General features: G+C 49.9%; 6 protein-coding genes across 6 annotated transcripts; 2 read left to right on the top strand and 4 right to left on the bottom strand.

Annotated features, from left to right (window-relative positions):
- Positions 1–1,439: 1,439 nt before the first annotated feature.
- On the top strand, positions 1,440–3,026 carry NCS54_00881200 (MFS domain-containing protein; the record flags this gene model as incomplete). Its single annotated transcript, XM_053154180.1, has 3 exons — positions 1,440–1,624; positions 1,675–2,131; positions 2,193–3,026. The coding sequence occupies 3 exons, from the start codon at positions 1,440–1,442 to the stop codon at positions 3,024–3,026; spliced, it is 1,476 nt and encodes a 491-aa protein (XP_053010155.1).
- A 229-nt stretch (positions 3,027–3,255) lies between these two features.
- On the bottom strand, positions 3,256–8,962 carry NCS54_00881100 (1,3-beta-glucan synthase; the record flags this gene model as incomplete). The annotated part of the gene is made up of 4 exons (XM_053154179.1): positions 3,256–3,583; positions 3,640–3,700; positions 3,758–8,748; positions 8,808–8,962. The coding sequence occupies 4 exons, from the start codon at positions 8,960–8,962 to the stop codon at positions 3,256–3,258; spliced, it is 5,535 nt and encodes a 1,844-aa protein (XP_053010154.1).
- A 511-nt stretch (positions 8,963–9,473) lies between these two features.
- NCS54_00881000 (Zn(2)-C6 fungal-type domain-containing protein) lies at positions 9,474–11,706 on the bottom strand (the record flags this gene model as incomplete). The annotated part of the gene is made up of 2 exons (XM_053154178.1): positions 9,474–11,213; positions 11,275–11,706. The coding sequence occupies 2 exons, from the start codon at positions 11,704–11,706 to the stop codon at positions 9,474–9,476; spliced, it is 2,172 nt and encodes a 723-aa protein (XP_053010153.1).
- Positions 11,707–11,994: 288 nt separating this feature from the next.
- NCS54_00880900 (beta-tubulin family protein) lies at positions 11,995–13,643 on the top strand (the record flags this gene model as incomplete). The annotated part of the gene is made up of 7 exons (XM_053154177.1): positions 11,995–12,006; positions 12,072–12,095; positions 12,146–12,171; positions 12,224–12,265; positions 12,314–12,368; positions 12,417–13,207; positions 13,259–13,643. 7 exons carry the CDS (start codon positions 11,995–11,997, stop codon positions 13,641–13,643), a joined length of 1,335 nt encoding a protein of 444 aa, XP_053010152.1.
- Positions 13,644–13,900: 257 nt separating this feature from the next.
- Positions 13,901–15,997, bottom strand: NCS54_00880800 (AA-permease domain-containing protein; the record flags this gene model as incomplete). Its single annotated transcript, XM_053154176.1, has 4 exons — positions 13,901–14,966; positions 15,037–15,246; positions 15,325–15,532; positions 15,619–15,997. The coding sequence occupies 4 exons, from the start codon at positions 15,995–15,997 to the stop codon at positions 13,901–13,903; spliced, it is 1,863 nt and encodes a 620-aa protein (XP_053010151.1).
- Positions 15,998–17,370: 1,373 nt separating this feature from the next.
- NCS54_00880700 (Hypothetical protein) lies at positions 17,371–19,010 on the bottom strand (the record flags this gene model as incomplete). Its single annotated transcript, XM_053154175.1, has 2 exons — positions 17,371–17,614; positions 17,989–19,010. The coding sequence occupies 2 exons, from the start codon at positions 19,008–19,010 to the stop codon at positions 17,371–17,373; spliced, it is 1,266 nt and encodes a 421-aa protein (XP_053010150.1).
- Between the last annotated feature and the right edge of the window lie 1,333 nt (positions 19,011–20,343).

Below are 20,343 nucleotides of genomic sequence, written 5' to 3'. Positions count from 1 at the left end.
ATGATGAACTTGATGATGTGTGGCGGCCCTCGACAGCACCGAGGGTACTTAGGAGATGAGCCCTGGTTTGTGATTGTCTTAGTCTATAGCTGTTACTCGTTCAACAACAAGGCGACCTATGGAACTTGGACGATGGGATAGATCTAGTGATGGCTACTGGCGCAAGCTATCTCTGACAGCTGGGCCACGATTGGTTCTCTTCCCCGGCAAAGAGAAAATTCAGTTAGGGTAGTTGCTACTAGAAGAATAAGTAGCTTACTAGCAGACAGACCTGCTTAGAAAATATACCCCTTGAGAGAGTTTGGATCAAGTAAGAACGGATTCTCTCTCGCCGCACGATTGACTTGTCTTCCAACCAAATGTTCTGGACATGCCAGCTGACAAGATACTCCGAAGATAGCCAGCAACATTCTGATGATGGGATAGAGTCGGCCGCTCTCATACATTGTCTCAGAGCGTTTCACTTGTCTATCGAAATGGCCAGAAAGCAGGAGGACATGTTCCAGGGACTGTTTTTCAGGGTATGGTCTGACTTGGTACAGGAGTGCTCCACGCTGCATCTGAAAGATGAAAGCGATAGACTGCCCGCTCTTGCCGGTATCGCTGATATTGTGAGCCAGATAATCTCTTACCAGTATTTCTCGGGGATTTGAAGGCCAACCTCTCTTCTGGACTTCTTTGGAACCCTGCGAAGTATCCAGCGAAACTCTCGGACATAGCTGGTGTCCCTTCTTGGTCATGGGCGTCTGTGGTCGGTTCAATCGAAGCCGGCGCCCACTAAATGATCTATTATGGCGAGAATAGACAAACTTTTATCGGTTAGCTGAGTACTTATTACCAGTTGCCCATGGGTATGCTTCATACAAGATTGAGCCAGATCAACAGTGCGGCATGAAAAGAATTAGGCAGATTATCAGCATCAGGCTAACATGGCGTGGATTCAATGTTCTTAATGAGAACATAGGAGTAACAAACTGACATGAGCACCAGCGCCGGGTCTATATATGCATCGCCGGGAAGGCCCTCCAGGTCATCATGAGCGAAACTAGGGGGGTTCGCGAGTGCAGCAATTGGCCTCGTGGAAGTATTTCAGGGAATGAACTAGGAAAAACAGTTCTAGACTCCCGTGTTGAGTGAGGAAACTTAAGCAGCTGCAATTCACGATTCAGTACAGTATAACATAACAGTCGGACTGGCGATCGTCATTGCAAGTGGGGTTGTTTCGCCTGCTGGGGGATTGGTATCGGTCTCGGTCTCGGTCTCGGTCTCGACTTCGGTCTCGGCCTTGGACATGAGCTGGTGACTGCCGAAGACGCATTCAATTCCCTGTTAACCCAGCACTTATCAACGCAATATTCATCATGATTTATTCCCCCTTTGATGTTTGGTTCTTATGTTCCAGGTTGCCTGATTCACAGAAAGCTCTTAACAAAACCACAATGGCAGACGGAAGCACACCAGTACTGGCAGACAACCCGGTGACGATGCCTGACGAAGATAATCACACCAACTTCACAGTTGGATGGGAAGAACCATCTGATCAGGACCCCGAGAATCCCCTCAATTGGTCAACGCGCCGTAAATGGAGCATTATCGGGATCCTCTCTTTCATTACCTTTCTTACGTATGACTTCAGTTCATTCCGATGACCTCGACGTGCTAAACACTCCATAGGCCTTTGGCGTCTGCAATGATGGCTCCTGGTGTGCCAGTCATCATGGCCGAGTTCGACAGCTCCAATGACGAAATTGCGACATTCATGGTTTCTGTCTTTGTGCTGGGATTTGCATTCGGGCCGCTACTGATGGCGCCTATGAGCGAGCTTTACGGCCGAACGCCAGTTTACCACGTCTGCAACACTCTTTTCATCATCTTCTCAATTGGATGTGCTGTGTCTCAGAGTATAGGGATGCTAATTGCATTTCGATTCCTCTCTGGGTTTGTTGGGGTCGCTGCGGTAACCTGCGGCAGTGGCACGATAGCAGATATGATTCCTCCTGAGCAACGAGGAGCCGCCATGTCTATATGGTCGATTGGGCCTCTCCTTGGACCCGTGGTTGGACCTGTTTGTGCTGGCTTTCTGGTTGAGGCCAGGGGTTGGAGATGGGTGTTTTGGGTCATAACCATTGTGGTAAGTTCAACTCCTTTTACCATGCCTGCTGGATAAGTGACTAACGTATTGGTGACTTCAGTCTGGAGCTGTAATCCTGATTTCCTTTATCATTTTCCGAGAAACGTATGCACCAGTCCTTCTCGAGCGTAAAGCCTCGAAACTACGCAAGGCGACTGGCAACAATAAGTATCGCTCAGTCATGCAAGCGAAAGGTACACCAAAGCAAGTCTTTGTATCTGCCATCACTCGACCGACACGAATGCTTCTCTTCTCTCCCATTGTCTCCATGGTCTGCCTATATATCGCCACCCTCTACGGCATGCTATATCTGTTATTCACCACCTTTACCTTCGTGTACCATGACATGTATGGGTTCAGCGCGGTGGGTGCAGGACTGTCATTTATCGCTGGAGGCATCGGAAATCTCCTCGGCCTAATGTTTGTGGGGTATCTATCGGATAAGTTGATAAGAGATGGTCAGATTAAAGGCAAGGCTGTTGAGCCAGAGCAGCGGTTAGATCTGAGACTCACTATCCCCGCCGCTTTGGCTCTCCCCATCGGCCTGATCATGTACGGCTGGACAGCGGAGAAGCAACTGCATTGGATCGTGCCTATGGTCGGTACAAGCATCATGGGTTTTGGCATGATCGGGATCTTTATGATCTCGCAGACGTACCTTGTCGACGCCTTCACGAGACATGCTGCCTCTGTCACCGCAGCGAATGCCGTCTTACGGAGTTTACTGGGAGCCCTTCTACCCCTTTGTGGCTTGAAGCTCTACGACGCACTTGGTCTTGGTTGGGGGAATACGTTGCTTGGATTGATTTGTCTTGCCTTGGCGCCTGTGCCATGGCTCCTGAACAGTTTTGGTGGAAGGATACGAAACAACCCAAGATTTCGGCGAGAATTTTGATGATGGTATGCTGGAATCTTGGTGGGTCGACATCTAGAGAGGCATTGTGGCCGGCGAATTTGCAATGGTAGGGATCAGGAATACTTTAGTTGCGGTGTTGTACGGTATTGGGTTTTGATACCGTCATGTATTAATGACCGTGTTTTTTACTGTTGTGGCTGATGGCTTCTTGTCATCATTGCAGATAATAATAATGATCGAATTGATAAGGAGAAACTACTAAACCATGCTACTGAGTGGTCGCTGCTATACCCCCAGTCCTTGAAGTAGAGGATTCCAAACCTGCTCCAGTATAGCCAGGCATTCCGGTCCCAGTCTGTTGCGTCCCATTTGTATTGTCCCGATCCTGGCCAGATGGCTGCAGTAAATGAAATCCAGTCAAGTCTGCAAAAATATCAGACACACTAGAGGGAATGTACTTGCCCGCAAGCAGAGGTGCGAGGATCAATCCGACAGCCACGAGCAGCATGGTAAAGTAAACAACTGCGAACCTGACCACCCGACGTCGCCTGAGTTTTGACTGCTTCATGGAGTAGATTGGTTCTCGTATCTGTTGACTATGACAGCATGTTAGTCTCGACGCGTATTCAGACAAGGCGAAACAAAAACTGACCTTGGAAGAAGCCAAAACAGCATTGTCGTGTGCACTTTGTCAATCTTCGGGATGAGAAGAACTGGCAACATTGCGAAAAGAAGCAAATGCCCGAACAGAAAATCAGCCGAGAACATACTCAACTCTGTGATCTTGCAGACGATCTCTCGGAATGGCGCTGTGATGGAATGTCGGCCCAACGAGTACCAATGTCCTGTCCAGAAGGCAGTACTGGACGAAGCGGTTTTGAACTCCCTGGTTAATGCCGTCGAGATGATGATCTTGCAGAGTAGGATCTGCAAAGATACGACGGCAATCATGCCAGCAAGGGCTCTGGTAAAGTTGAACCCTTCCAAAAAGAGCATTGCCTCAAAGGAAATAATCAGTGCAATGACAGAGATTCCATATGTGATGGAAGCCAGCACTTTTCCGAATTGCTTACAACAAAGACTGAGAAGAGGTCCCGTGAGACAACTCAGACTTAGCATTACGGCCAAGGTAGCAGAGTTGATGGCCATTGGCGCAAATGCAATGATAAAAAGGCGAATGAGAGAATCAGTAGGCTCAACCTTTTGGCCACGGTTGTTCTTGGGAAGCACGCCGGTCTGCGCGTTGATGTAGAGATATGGAAGCGTGGTCATGATGACCGACAGCAGCGGGAGAAAAATCTCGCCAAAGAGTACTGAGCCTAGTGAAGCGCGTGAGGCATCTCCAGAGAGCTGAGAAGATGGATCCCCAAGATTCTTCTTCTTGAAACCGGTAATCCGAGTACGTGCCAGGCGGCAGTATGTGATCCACGACGAGCCATGGAAACGAGCATGCCCTCGAAAGAGCCATCGAAGAAACTCGCGATAGTCGATGAAAAAGTCGTCCCATGCAAACTGATGAGGGTTATAGAGAAAAGGCGAAAAGATTAGGCCAAAGGTGGTGACCCAGAACCAAATTAACCCGGCTTGCCAGACGGTGAGCGTTGCAAATAACAGAAGGAGAAGCAACCGGCCACCGAAATAGAGGGATGGACCAGCAAATCGTGCGTAGAGGACACTGAATGGGATACGCGCAGTAGCAAACCCTCGACCTGTTCCGATGTACCTGGCCCCTCCGAATGAGAGATTCTGTTGGACAGAGTTGGCGTAGACCTGACACACGAATACCTCGAAAAATGGGGACAACGAGGCGACGTGTTTGATGAATCGCAAAGCTGCTCTCCAAGGATCAGACTCCATCAGTCCCTGCACTGTCAAAGGGATGAATGACATGAGGAACACAAAGAATATAGAAAGGATGGAGCGATAGACCCAATCCATCAGAGCGTCAGTATTGACACAACCTGTTGGAAACAACGGGTCTGTGATTGGAACATCCCGGTTGTAGTCGCAACTGATAGTTTCGTGTCGAAGTGAGCCGAGGTTCAGGAGGCTGATGAGGAACATGTAGACTGAAGCCATGATAAACATGTTGTTGATGTGAAATCCGGGATGAGCGTAATAGAAGGATAAGAATCTGTCAAGCGGAAGCTTTGTTCCAAGGTAGAAATATTCCCGCGAGAGCATTTGCTCGCCCATGCCCGTTCCGATCTTGGTGACGAAGTTGAGAATGGAGCCAAACCCGAGATCCCTGCCTTTTCCGCATTGATAAAATTCACAATGCTTGATACGGCCGCCTCGCATGATGGCGTTCATCCCGGCATAGATATCTTCGTTCAGATGAAGGCCTTTCTGAGCCTTGGAGACGCCGCCGCGAGTTGTCATGAAGATTCCGTTAAGGAAGTCTGGGTGGCCATAGTGAAGCTTGCCTCCCAGTTGGGCCAATGTACGAGCAAAAAGAGTGCCAAAGGTTTGCTCCTTGCCGGCGGCGATATCGCCTAGGATTCCAACGTTCTCAGAAAAGATGTACTCTCGCGTACCCAGGATGGCAATTGGTTCGGTGGAGTTGTCTTTGGGATCATCGCCATAGCCAGAGACTATATTCATTTCGTCGAATTCTGCAAGGACACCCCTTATCTTTAGGCATTCCTCCAAGTAGTTGTCTTGATTCGCATCAATGAGCTGAATATACTCGCCGCGATAGAAAATGAGTGCATGGTTCTGATTATCAGATTTTCCATCGCCCAAGATGGGATTGCCTGATAGTTGGATTCTGAACTTCGGGCGCCTCAAGCCATTTTCCAACACCTCGGAGTGTCCGTCGATGAGGGATGAATAGACACGAGGCTCACCACCCTCATCAGGGGCCTCTTCATCAAGATACGCAATCTGGAGATCTGGATAGGCTCGCAACAAGAATTCGACATTTTCTTGCTCTTCTTGCTTGAATTTGGCATACCGTTGCATCGCTACCACCATGCGAAACTCACGCCTGGCCATCCGTTCAAGCTCCAGTTCAAGTTTCTCGGGATGCTGTCTGAAGAGCTGCACCACATCCGGGTTTTCGACCCGATACAGCAACTTGAGGGCTCTAGCGTAGTTCATGAAGCCTGATACCGTTCGGTAGAGAGTTTGAGACCGAAGTGAGGCCCAGATACGGGTTCTCAGGGCGTATTCTGGAGCCGAGGATTTGAACCCAATGAAGTAGAAAGGGAGATCTTGAACTTTGCGGTCCATTTCCATTTGGCTCTGACCAGTCGCTTCCGAATCAGAGTCATGAGGTGGCTCATCTTCGCCAGCAAGAGCCTTTGTGTCTCTGACGAAACATGACCATTCGTGCGGATGTAGCTGTTTCAAATATTCAAGCATTGTCAAGCGTGAATATTGATCCTCTTCACGAATGATTTCTCGCAGTGAAAACAAGATCTTCTCAGAATAGTGCGGGATCATGACCGTAAAGGTGGGCATACTATCGACGGCCATAGGCTCAGGGATAGGCGTAGAAAGAGATTGGGCAAAGAACGAAATCCGACGTCCAGCTTCACCGTTCTTAGGAAAGTATTGGCTGTCAAACCAATGGTCACCTTGGGCAACGAAAAACGTGGGAGCTCGCAACGTTCTCTTGCCGATTTCGTCTGATGGCACTTGGTGATACAAGAGCTTTTGGACATGCTCGATCGATAATAGATGCTCGCGATACATTGAGATAATGATGGCATTCCACACCTGGGACACAAGCACCTTTGGCTTGTACTTGATCTCCATCTCTCCTGCGGCAAGAACCTTGGAATAGACTCGCTTGGGTAGCCGATGAAAAATATTCCGCCAGGGGGTCCAGATCGAGGAGCCAATGTAGAATGACCTCAGTATCGAACATACGGTGTTAACCAGAACGTACCAGAGGTATGTGTCGAGGAAGAAGAAAATCAGGTCCGTCATCATCATGAGAACGAGGAGTATTGTCGGCTGCTGCCTGCATAGAATTGCTCCGAAAAGCTTGTCTCCCTGGCAGCTGTCCACGTTCATGATGGACAGATAGCGTACTGGATCTCGGAAAGAGAGTGCGAGAAAGACATAGGACTCGCCAAACTTGGCACCAAAAACAATTGTCCAAAACAGGTATGAAAACACTCTGTTGTTCCAGTGAAGTGGTGGGTATTTCGCCGTGAATGCTTCACTTGCTGTGGCACGAGGGGACTTCTTCTTGAAGAAGTTGCCAAGCAGGTTTCCAGAGGGCATGATTGCGAGAAAGGCAAAGAGCTGGGTGGCGAGAGCAACATGGCCCATGGCAAGATAATCATCAAGCTTCTTCGGGCCAGGAAAGAAAAAGATCTTGACACCAGGTGCCACATTGAGGACAAGGGCAACTAGCAGTAAGACCATCTTTACGCCAATGGGTTCTGCTCCAGGCCATCGCCGTGGGACATACATCCACTCAGCGATTGTGGCAACAAGTTGCAGAAAAGGCGCGATGGCACCACCAAACCCGACAGCAGAGAGCTTTTTGGCATTGGTGGGTGATTGATTCACCTGCTGCTCGTAGCTTGGGCCAACGATTAGGGTCGGGACGTTGAACGCAGTGTAAAACCAAAAGATTGTCAAATGGATGATCCAGATGCGGTTGAAATTGACAAGAAGGTGTAGCAGTGACCGGGATTCTTTGTATGTTTTGAAGAATGACTTGCCCCAGTTGATATCCTTGAATCGAACCAGGCGTTGCGAGGCAGGAATATCCATGAGTTTAGTCTTGTCGTTGAGAACAATACGACGCATTCCATCAGGATACCAAAATAGCTGGTTGCAATCATCATAGCCCACGACCTTGTCATGATCTCGCTCGCGGCGGACGTAGACTCCATCGCGGATCTCATAACCTTGATCTCGAAGGAAGCGGTAGATAGGAGTGATGACGTGGTCGAGAAAGGACAGCTCTTCGCCGTGAGTATCGTTGCTTGACTGTGCGGCAAGGAAATCCTCGGCGCATTTGAAGATGAAGCACAGGCATTCCGGCATGAACCGAACCTGGTTTGCTTCTCCCCAACACAGAAGATAGAGAGCAACCTGACGGACGCGTTCGGGGGGGGGCATATTTCGCATGCGTCTTTGCCAACGCTCTTCGGCGAGCTGAAACTCATCTCCTCCTTGAGCTTCTTCTGAGTCTGCGAGGCCTGCACTGTCGGTCTGTCCATCTGCACCTGTGGTGTTGCCAGGGCTCGAGGTTCCGCCTTCAGCCTCCATGTCAAAATAAGCGGCAAAATACCATATTCGATAATTGGCATTGTGACCACCAATGTAGTCTGCATGCAGAGAAACAAGTGCCTTTTCCGCCGGCATTCGTGAGGCTCTGGAATCGAGCAGTATCATAAGGTGGTCGAACATGTTCCGCATGCTCTCCCGCTGGAAGCCAAACTCGTCGGTCAATTGGAGAAAGATGTCCTCAATTTCTTCGGTAGTCAGTGGTCGTCGAGCGTCAGAAGCCCAAGCAGGATACGGGTCTGGTGATGGGTGTACCACGTGCGGATGGTTTATATCTTCTCGGTTGTATGCGGCCGAGTCATCAGCGCCAGAGAAGACTTCGGATGGTGTTGCCGAGTATTGGCCTGTGTCGTCTCTTGACCCATAGTCATCGTTCCACCCGTCGTCCTCATCACCGGCATGATAGTGGGTTTGCCCGTCTTGCCAAAAGTAAGAGCCCGAATCATAGTCGCCATAACGAGCAGACGACTCACGGTACGCACGATTTCCGAGAGTTTCAAAACCATCACTAGGTACATTCTCACATTAGCTCTACCGCCGCCACTCTCAACGCCACGTCGCACTTACTGGAAATCATGACTAGATGTGGAATCGTAAGGATAATATCCCTCTTGTACATAAGAGGTGTCTTGGTCGAAACGGTCAGCACCATCTCGTCGGTCGTAATGATCGTTGTAATTCTCCTCGTACGGATTATCATATGCGTGTGAGGGTCCAGACATGGTGAAGATCAATGGGGGTTTGTGTATGTGCAGACGAGACGCATGTGTTGAAGGGCGGTAGAGGAGGGTTGATTGGTATAGAAGGATTCCCATACACGCACATCTTAGTGTGATTGATGCGCTGTTAGTCCATCTTGACTTAATAAGTCAAAAATGAGACTGTTGTTGACTTCCCTGCTTGTGAGCATCATCTCGTTCAAGTGTTTAGGGTGGGAGGGGCGCGAGACCGAGACCGAGACCGAGCAAGAGCACTTCCCTTTTGCTAATCCAACAGCTCAGAGAGAGAATTCTAAGAATAACCAGTCCGGAATTCCCGGAAGCTTATCTGTCCTTCACACGCTATTGGCACAGAAAGGATCAAAAGCCGCGCAAGCAGACTGCTTGGACCGCCTGCATTGCGCGTTTCTTCAGTCCAATGTACGTGTACGGTACGATCTTTACGGGCTGATTAATCGTAAAGGTTATGTTCCTTTTTTAGAGCTATCCTTCTTGTAATATCAATAGCTAAGTATTAAGCTAGGTCAAAATGAGGCAGATCAATACCTTGAAAGAGATTATCTGGGCCATATAGCCACAATTCCATCCCTTCCTCGCAAATCGGGTGGAATGCTTCTGCAAAGCCGTTGGTCGGGTCTGCAGCTTCATGTTGATTCTTTACTTCGTGTGGTTCGGCGATCTGGGCCATTGGTTCTTCGGGGGCAATGAATTCGCTCAGCATAACCAGGTTGGTGCTGTCCTCCTTCGATGATGTTCTCAATGTGTCGTCACTAGGTCCTTCTGGTGATCCATCGTGTCTTGCAATAATGTCACACGAGATGTGCACCGTCCCGATGTTTGGAATGTTGAGTTGCAACCTATGCCCGTCCATTGAGTGTGTGTTGTGGGTGTCTCTCTTGGTCTCCCCTGTAGGCCCATGCTTGCTGAATGCTTGGTTCTCAACCTCCAATAAGTTCCGAATCACGTCAGCGCTTCTCTTGGAGAGAATATCCTGAGAGGATTTATTAAAGTCATCCATATACTCCATCGCCTGCTCGATGAGAGCGCGGTCACTAGGCCGCTGATGAGTCAGGCTCTCCCCTTCATTGTTCTTGTGACTGTCGATATGCGCCAGCAGAAGGGTCATGGATGCTATGAGAGCAAAAAAGTCAATGGCTCGGCAGTAAAAGGTGACGCTTTGGATGCTGCGAAAGCTAATGAACCGCACCATCACCTCGCGACTGGAGTTCACGCAGGTCGTCATGCTATCCCTCTGCTTGGAGCTGGCAGTCGGACGAAGCATGTATGGTAGATGAAGCTGGATAATTAGGAAGTGATGAAATAGCTGGTTTGTCAGCCTTATCGTCTCTGCAAAGCCCTGAGCATCGTCCGAGATTCCAGCCAAGTTCGGCATCAACCACCATCGCGGTGGCATCGACTGCGCTGCTCGTTGTATTTGTTGGTCAATGTTTCTCGTCTCTTGATCATAAGTTGTCTCCATGTCGTTCCGTTGGAGCAGCTTTGAGGCAATGACGCAGTGCATGCGCTCTAGGCGGCCAACAGGATGTTCTTCCACCAGCAATGCTGCCTCGTCGCCCATTGTGCAGTCTGTGCTAGCCTGCGGAAGGCCAAGAAGCAAACAGAGGAGTCTTTCCGTGTACAGGATTCGAAACCAAAAGAACCTGGTGTCAAGATTGTTGTGGGAATCGAGGGCTTTTACCGAATGTTGACGTCGATGAAGACCCATCAGCTGTGCGTCAGCTACCAGTCGGCGAAAGACAAGCCAGGAGTGCTGCAGATGACCACCGTTGGCGAGCAGAACAGCTTCAAGTATGAGGCATTCCAGCTCTTCGACAAAGACAGCAGGGCATGTCCTGGTCCCAACATATGCAGCTGCTTTCATGAGTTGCTGGACAAGTGTCGCTGGCGGTGCTGACAGTTTACACGATAATCTTTGAGACTTTGGTTGAAGACTCTGAATATTGGTTGCCAACATCAACATCTTTTTGGCCTTGAGAATTGGGTGCACTTCTGGGGCATGAAGATCCGGGACTTCCATGCGGAAGTTGTAGAGCTGGAGCTGGCTGTAAGGCAAGATCATGATATTCATAAAGTATCCGGATGTGCGTCCCATCGACTGGCTGACGCCAGCAACGTCTCTGGGTGTCGGGAGGGCCCCGGGAGAGGTCACTTTGGCCGGTTGCCAAGAGTCATTGATGGGTTTGGTAGCCGGAACATCAAGACCTGAATGTGGTGGTAGCGTACTGATACTTTTCTGTAAGGATTTATTCTCTGTAAATTAGTTCCCTTTGATGAGATATCGGATATTGGCGTACCTGAGCCGTAATATGTGCGGCGGCATGCCGAACTCTGTCGGGGGTCTCAAGTTCTCCATCAAGCCTTTCAGCCCCGGGCTCGGATTCACTCTCTGGCTTCCAATCATCGACCACACCAGGACTGGGCTCAGCCATGGCCTCTTCTCTCACTATCTGTACCACCATCTTTCCTATCTTTGCAAAGTGTTCCCGCCTCCGTTCGCTGGATTGACGGGCCTGCGATGTCTCCTCGGGATACTCCTGGCTCACGCAAGTCGAGCCCCGGCGGCTGCAGCTAATGCATACTGTGTCAGATGCATTCTCAAACGTGCAGCGGGCTTTGCGACGCTTGCACTCCCAGCAGCTGCGGGTGCCTTTTCGGATGTTCCGACGCTTTGGCGGTGGCGTATAGGTCGAAGGGGGGGTGTGGCTCTTGCCCGCAGTGTCAGACATGACGGCAGTGACTGGAAAGGGACTTTCAAGGGGGGAAGGTCAAGTCTGCCTCCGATGGTTTCCGATCGCGGCGGATGAGGTTGTGCCTGAGGGAAAGGGGGGAGAAGAGTTGGTGATGGTCATGTTGAGTCTTCCGCCGCCGTCGGCGGAGATTTGAAAAGTGGGCCGATAGTTAATCCGCCATATCCGGCGGTGATCAAGACTTGTCTACAATAAAAGCTACAGTCTGGCCAACGCTCAGGTATCTTGTGCTCTTTACCAGTGCTTCATAGCTTGTGAGCGGCGACAATGCGTGAGATCGTGAGTTTCTCAATCTTCTAGGGCTTAGGTTCTAGCGGCCATGATTATTCTACTAACAATCCAAGATTCATCTACAGACAGGCCAATGCGTGGGTTCCATAAACACAGCAACTACGCTACAACTTGCTAACTTTTGCAGGGCAACCAAGTCGGATCTGCCTTTTGGTATTATTTTTCTGGCTTATTCAAGCTGTATGGCCAAGCTGACTCGATACAGGCAGACTCTTCATAATGAGCACGGTCTTGACAGCGACGGCGTGTAAGTGTACCCCGAAAGACGGCTCTACTATGTTGTTGACTCTGGAAGGTTTCGTGGTACAACCGACGTCCAGTCCGACCGTTTGCCAGTCTACTTTAGCGAAGTAAGTCATCTTTTCCCAGATGATTCTCCCCTAACATCCCTCCCCCAGGCAGCCGGTCGTAAATACGTCCCCCGTGCAGTCCTCGTCGACCTGGAACCGGGTACTATGGACGCAATCCGTGCCGGGCCCAACAGCACGCTATTCCGTCCTGATAACTTCATCTTTGGCCAGTCCGGGGCCGGAAACAACTGGGCCAAGGGCCACTATACTGAAGGAGCCGAACTCATTGACCAAGTCCTCGAGGTCGTCCGCCGTGAGACTGAAGCCTGCGACTGTCTGCAGGGATTTCAGATCACGCACTCCCTCGGCGGCGGGACGGGAGCCGGGATGGGCACTCTTTTGATATCTAAAGTGCGCGAGGAATTTCCAGATAGGATGATGGCAACATTTTCTATCTTGCCCTCGCCGCGGGTCTCCGAGGTGGTTGTGGAACCGTATAACGCTACCTTGTCTCTCCATCAGCTCGTTGAGAACTCAGATGAGACATTTTGCATTGATAACGAGGCTCTTTACGACATCTGCAAGAGGACACTTAAGCTCAGTGATCCGAGCTATGGGGACCTAAACCACTTGATCTCAGCGGTCATGTCAGGCCTCACGACCTGCCTTCGGTTCCCAGGCCAGTTGAACTCAGATTTGCGGAAGCTGGCCGTGAATATGGTCCCTTTTCCTCGCCTCCACTTCTTCACAGTGGGATTTGCTCCCCTCACGAGTCTTAGTAGCCGGTCATTCAGAGCCATCACCATCCCAGAGCTCACGCAACAACTCTTTGACCCGAAAAACGCCATGTCTGCGTCAGACTATCGGAACGGCCGCTTCCTAACTTGCTCGGCTATTTTGTAAGTAAACATACCTCGAAGAACCCTTGTTTATGCTGACATAGTCATAAGCCGTGGTAAGATCGGTATGAAGGAAGTCGAAGATCAAATCGGACAGATCCAAAACAGAAATTCGTCGTATTTCGTTGAGTGGATCCCGAATAACATCCAAACGGCCCTTTGCTCTGTTCCGCCGTCCGGGCTGAACCTCTCTTCGACGTTTGTCGGCAACTCGACGGCTATACAAGAGCTTTTCAAGCGCATCGGGAGCCAGTTTGCACTCATGTTTAGGAGAAAGGCGTTCCTTCATTGGTATACAGGGGAGGGGATGGACGAGATGGAATTCACTGAGGCTGAATCCAATATGAATGACCTGATTTCAGAATATCAGCAGTATCAGGAGGCCGAGGTGGGGGATGAAGAGTATGATGAAGAGGAGGAAATCTTTGAGGAATAATGGTGGGTTCAGGACAAACCATACCTTGAACCGACGTCTTGCATTCGCACTAGCAGATATTTACTAGCTTAGGCTCCCCGGCACTTTCAATCAGGAATCTATCCCGGATCTATGCTTGTCAATGAGCTCCTAGGAAAGCCGCTCACCACGGATCTTGAACCAGTCACAAGTTGCCAAGATGGTTGCTCTTGATAGAAATAGAAGCGCAAGGAAGATCACGATTCATTAAGATAAGAGTAAAGGAGCCAGGGTCCCTTTCAGCAAAAATACCAATAGACCTTCTTCCATAACGGCCATGCCATCCGAGCCTCCCGTTCTTGGTCGCTCATTAGATGAACACGATAGTATCTCCGCCCTGTCGTTATATCTATCTCATCTAGAGACACAAAGCCCGTACGGTACCAGATCTTGTGGCCGAGATAAAAGACTACAACAATCGGAATCGCCATAGCTTGAAGGAAGACATTTTGCACAACGTCTGCCGTGGTCGAGTTCTTGTCAGCATCTATGGGTGAGAAGGCCATCCACACCTGCGAAATAAGGATAAGAACATAGCCAGCCAAGGCGAACCAGGCGCCGGTTGTGCCGGATCGTGCCCTGAACGGCAACTGTTCCAGAGTGTGTGAGGCATGTGTCCAAGCGTTGCGGAAGCGGATATGCGTGAGACAAATGCTTCCCCATGTGAAGAGCGTTGCAAGGGAACTGACAGATAGCAACCAGTCAAATACAACGCCGTGAGCCTTGACTTCAGCTAGGAAAGCCAATAACCCGACGGCGCAAGAGAAAATGATGGCCACTAATGGGCGGCCTTGCTTGTCCACATAGGCGAAGATGGCTGGGGCATGCGACTGATCGGCGAGAGCGGCAAGTGTTCGAGAAGAACCAAAGACAGCCGAGTTGCCCACACTTATCACGGCGATTAAGATAACCGCGTTCATGACGCTAGGCAAGACGGTGGTTCCGGCAGTCTCAATCGCTACCACGAAAGGACTCGCAGATGCATCCGCGATGCTGATTCCGCTGGTGATTCGAGGGTCGTCATATGCCACGAGAAGACTAACGAGCAGCAGCGAGACGATATAGAAGATCGTGATGCGCCAGAATACCTGTTTGATAGCGCTCGGGATTGACTTTCGAGGGTTGACAGTTTCTGCCGCTGCTAATCCAATCAACTCGGTACCGGTGAACGAGAAGCATGATGTGACAAGGACTGAACAGAAGCCTTTGAATCCGTTGTTGAAGAGTCCCGGGTCCATCCAATAGCGGCCGCCGATATAGCCACTTGTTGGCTCTCCACCAATGTTGATGACAATGGCAAGGAGACTGGATGTGGGTTAGTTTAGATATTCTTTAACATGCGCCTCAGTCTCAAAAGAGAAGAAGAATGGCTTACATGAAACCGACTATGGCAGTAATTTTGATGATTGAAAAGATGAATTCCGCCTCGCCATAGGCTTTAACTCCGAAGAGATTAATCACGATAATGGCGACGAGGAATATTCCGACGAAGATCGACTGGCTAAGGTGCTCGTTCCAGTAGCCAATGGTAAAAGCGCCAGCAATGATCTCGAGAGGAAGGGTGAAGAGCCATTGAAGGCAGTAGCTAGTTCAGTTAGTACTTAGGGAATCGAAGCTGCTGCGCTGAAGAGCTTTCCTCAAGCACTAGGAGGTGCAGACTCACTTCCATCCCATGGCAAACCCCCAGGAAGGATCCAAGAATCTTGTTGAAAAGGCAGAGAATGAGCCCGCAATGGGAAAGATGACACTCAATTCGGCCAAAGACTGCATTGTGCAGTACTGCAGCACTCCGATGACGATGTAGGACAGAAGCACGCTGCCAGGTCCACCCGCGTGAATAGCGCTGCCAGAAGTGACGAAGAGACCGGTTCCTTTCAAGACGCATGTTAGCATCTCGATCGACGGGACGGTACTTGATCGAGAACCACAAGTCGTTCCCCAAGGACAAGTGTCTCACCAATGGTGCCTCCAAACGCAATCATCTGCAAATGTCGCCCCTTCAGCTCCCTCGCCAAAGCTGATGTCGCCGTCCTTGCATTCGCAGCACGGATATCATAGTGTCGGTCTCCCGGAATCGTTGGTTTCTGCTCAGGTCGATATCCTTGGTCCCACTGCCTCTTCATCTTTCGGCGGTCGGCGCGTCGAAATCCATCGTACCATTCGCCCTGCTCCTTGGGCTCGTCCGGCTTTGGCGCAGAAATGGCCCACGTCATATTGTTCTCCTTGGCCCGTGCCGGCGATGACGCCATGTTTGTCATCTCGATAATCTCGACATCGCGCGTGAGGGCCACCTCGACCGTGATGTCGGTGGTCTTTGGCGACTTGTCATGTGACATCTGGGACCAAAGGTTCTTCGCCCGTGGCTTGAAAAAACAAAAGAAGGAATTATAAACAGTGTTTGAAAGAGTGGCTGCCAAGACGCCAGAGCCTTAGACTCGAAGAGCTTGAAAAACGGTTAGTTGATGGATTTTGGTACCATGAGCCGCATCGTCAAGGGAGAAACGATCGTCGGTCCTTTTGTCTGACAGCGGGAAGTCCGTCAAGATAAAATGAAGGGGGCGGGACAGCCGCGGCTCTTTTCTAGCGTGTCACAGGCTCTGATAGGGGCATCAGCCAGTTCGGGCCATTCACCCGTGAACTAGTGGTCAGTACGCGAGCCCCCCTGCGTCAAAGCACCCCTCGATCACGTCTCTACTAGTCCTTTTCTGGTCGTAGGACGGACCTCTCGGCGCTCAGCTGCGTGATTATCTGATCCACTCAACCCAAGTCAATCGGCAAGCCAAGATTTTGGCCACCCTGGGCGCTACGCTATTCGCCCGCCAAGGTTCCAGAGTGCAAGGATTGAATGGTGAGTTTCCCTTATTGGCTCCCGAATGGCCACTTTAGGAAGGTCGATGGGTGCTGACGACAGCCATCCTGACGCTGTCGCGTGGCAAAGAGAGGGGGGATCAGGGGCCGTTGGAACCGAGACCTGGGGTTATTACGGATGCATGTTACACATTCGTTGATAACGAGAATAAGCTTCTGGCTGTTATTGTCGCTGATGTGTGACTGGCTAGAAACCGGCTCCGTTTGGGAACATGAGGCGTGTAGGGTAGTCGTGTGGATTGTGATGGCGATTGAGACACGCCCTCAACTCCTTTGCGAATGGCAGCTTCTAGGTTTTGAATGAGCCCGGTCGTGTGAAAGAGGATGTGGCAGCATGAGCCCAGAACGGGACTTTTCAAATGAAAACAAACAACTACCCAATGTGCCAATACCCGACGGTTCAAAATTTTATTTGCATCAACAGAAAGATGCAGCAGCTTTTGACACAATTGGGAAGTTGAAGGAGTACAAAACGAAATAGCTACCTAAACATCTGGACTAGTGAATTCCTTGAAATGGGGAATTGCATTCAGAATGCTTCCAGAAGGATCCCACATGCGCATGGTATACCCAGACTCTTTCGACTGGCATCTTGGAACCTGACATACTGCCCCCCTGCTTGTCAACTGCTCCACTATCGACACAAGAAGCTGGCTTAGCGTAGCGAAAGAAAATCAAAGTCATAATCCAAGGCATTTTACGTGAGCTTGTTAGCTTCCAGAATAAGACATCTGCCAAAGCAACAAAAGGTGTAAGTCCGAGGCATATTTCTAGCATGTTCACTCTTTGCGTACTAACCTAGGACCCGAAAGGCACCACTGATTTTGATCGGGCTGTGGCACTAGCCTAGGATAAATTCCTTGACAATACTCGGCCGCAGGTCAAGCGCATGGATCGTCCAGATGCCGCCGATGGTAGTCTCGGCATAGGCGCCCGCCTCATTTCGAGGGCAGAGTAGGACTGGATGGTGATTCCACATCTTGCCGTTGGACATGGCCACCATCGCAACTGAGCCATCCATATCCTTATCAAAGAAACCAATAAGCTTACTGAGAGTCCTCTTGAGGTAACCGGGCCCCAAGTTGCTCGTGATATAGAAGCAAGGTCAGTACGGATCACCGCGGGAAGTGAACACAGCTAGCACGCACAAAAGCTCTCTATACTGTGCTAGTTATTTCAATCCCCTAGACGCTATTGCCATGCCTGTAACTTTAAAGCCAAACTTTCAGCCATTTCTCCAATAACGCGAGTAATGTCATCTTTACTATTCGCCCTCCATGGACCATGGCCCCCATATGAAGAATGAATCGATTTCAGATGCAATTCTTCAACGTTCGTTTCGTCTCGTAAAACACTCAGGACTTGACTCCACGCTTCAAAGTTTGGATCAGTGCCGTCCGAAGTCCATCTCACTCTGAGATTGGCCGCTTGAAGCATACAAAAGGTCATTTTGACGGACCGAAGCGTTTCTCGGTGACGGCGGAAGAAGTCGATTATGTCTGCGTCCCTACACTCCATACAATATAGCTCGAATGTCGTGAGTTTCGGGGCGTGAATATAGGAAAGACTTGCGAACCGGAGCCTGTATGTCATGAAGACCTGCAGGTGCGTAAGCTCGGGACACGCAGCTATGAGCTTCACGCTATCCTTCCATCCCTTGCCCCCATCGTGTGCCCAGCACGTGCAACTGGGCGACACAAGCACGAAATCGAGCCGGTTGACGTTGGACAGCTCCGATGAGTGATATTCAGAGAGACCGTGGCAGGCACTATCTGGGTCGCCTTGGGAGAAGATGTTCAGACGTTGGACCGGAACGTGACATTCCATGGCTAGCCCCATAACGACGCCGAGGATGAGGTCGAGCACTCCGGGGCCGCTCTCCTGGCTCGCCTGCGCGACATTTTGAGAGTTGATGAAGCTCTCCAGCTCTAGTCCATGGTCGGAGCCACCCGCTTTTGTGGGAAAGCAGATTTCGAGGCCTCGTGTGAGGGCCTTGAAGCCCCAAGGGAGACGAGTGTGCAGGTCAACTGTGCCGATGCTGGTGCAGTTTGTGAAGCCTTTCAAGGCATCTGTCAGGAATGGGATATTTATGTCGCCTTTTAGGAGCTCTTGCTGAGCCGAGTGGTAGGCTTTATAGGCCACGACGGCTGGTGTACGGTACCAGCTGCCGCCGCCGTCTTGCTCGTGTTCCAGAAGTGGTTTGAGCTCATCAGGGGGCACGAAGTACAAGGTTGAGATTTCCAGTGTGCGGACGGCTTTGCTGAGCACCGGGTGTTGTGATATCTGGTGTAGGGTTTCCAGGCTTTCTGGGAGGATCATGACGCAGCGAGACTCAAAGAAACGCTGCGTGAAGAGAAGAAAGGTTCTTTCGTTGAGCTCACGGCATGTTTGACGCACACGCAAGAGATCGCCTGGATCGACCCAGCTACAGATCTGCTGGGTAACTTCGGTTGGAAGTTGGAGGAAACTGATTGCTGCCATTATTGTTGTTTGGGGTAAAGACAGGTGCCTCCACATAGATAAACACAATTTTGCAGAGTACGGGCGGGTCGTCTGACTGTATTAAGAATTATGACTCATCTCCAAGGCTCATGTTAGTTGCGTGGCTATGCAGCTGGCAAGTCTCCGTAAGACCAGCATGTTACTCAGCAGCCTCTTCGCCAATGGTTAGAGCGGTTCTGGACAGGGATGCCGTCATGTCGTCAGGCAACCCATCACGACCCTGTCTTGATCTGACCGACCTGATTCCACCCCGCTCGGCCGAGACAAATTGGCCTTTTCAAATGAGACCGTATTCATTAAAGCTGGTTGTATCACTGGATCAGTATGACAAAAGAAGCAAGTGTCTTGGTTGGTCGTATTGCCCTCCCAGTAAGACATATCGTTGACCTTGCTGGGAGATAGCAAGGCTGATGAATCATCTTCCCATGAGAATACTGCCACTCGTTTGCCGAAACACTGCCTGCGAGTTTTCAATTCTTTAAAAGTGTGAAATTTTCTTCACCAAAATTGAACCTCTCTACCAACATGCTATGAGGGACGAATCCGGAAGTACAGTTTCTTGCATCAGATTGGGGATATCTTGCCTGCTCAGAATAACCTCACCTCTTCTGGCTGCCGCAAGTGTGTTCCGTTTCACCTGGCGAGCCCAACCTACGCTGTTCAATCATTCATTCAAGGGAACTCAATCCAGCCACACGACAATGACCCTAACATGCTTGCGGTTTCTATTGAAACGGCACTATAGATATAGCTATTCAACCTCCCACAAAGGAGAGCGATTGTCGTACACATATGGATACCCGGAATCTCCTACGGTTATTCTTAAATCGTTGTCGATAAGACCTGTCATCACTTCAACTATTAAGGACATGTGACCGTTAAACTTAGATGGGAGGGACTCTTTTCGGTGGGTTTGGTGTGTGGCCTAAAATTGACGGCCTGGTGAATATGCAAGTATAACTAGTGAGATCTGGTTAGAACTGATCATAACTGGCTATAGCTAGTAATAGCTAGTAATAGCTAGTTGTAACTGGCTGTACTTTGTTATCGTAATTTGTTATAACTGATTACGAAGGGCTAAAACTAGTGATAAGGAGTTAGTTCTAGTCTTACTGAGTTGTGTAATCTTCTTTGGGATAGGTTGAGAGTTATATAAGTTAAGTGAGTACGATAACTAGCAAATATATAGGTTAACTCTTATAATTTCAATAAAGTAGCGTAAGACTGATCTGAGTGTGTAATAGAGGCTATGGGTGTGGACAGGCATCCGAATTATTAATCACACATGTCGCAAATGAAGATTGAATAAATG

This window comes from Fusarium falciforme, chromosome 7, assembly GCF_026873545.1.
Source record: "Fusarium falciforme chromosome 7, complete sequence".
Classification (NCBI taxonomy): domain Eukaryota; kingdom Fungi; phylum Ascomycota; class Sordariomycetes; order Hypocreales; family Nectriaceae; genus Fusarium; species Fusarium falciforme.
Note: the sequence above shows the minus strand (reverse complement) of the source record. Positions and strands in the feature narration are given on the sequence as shown.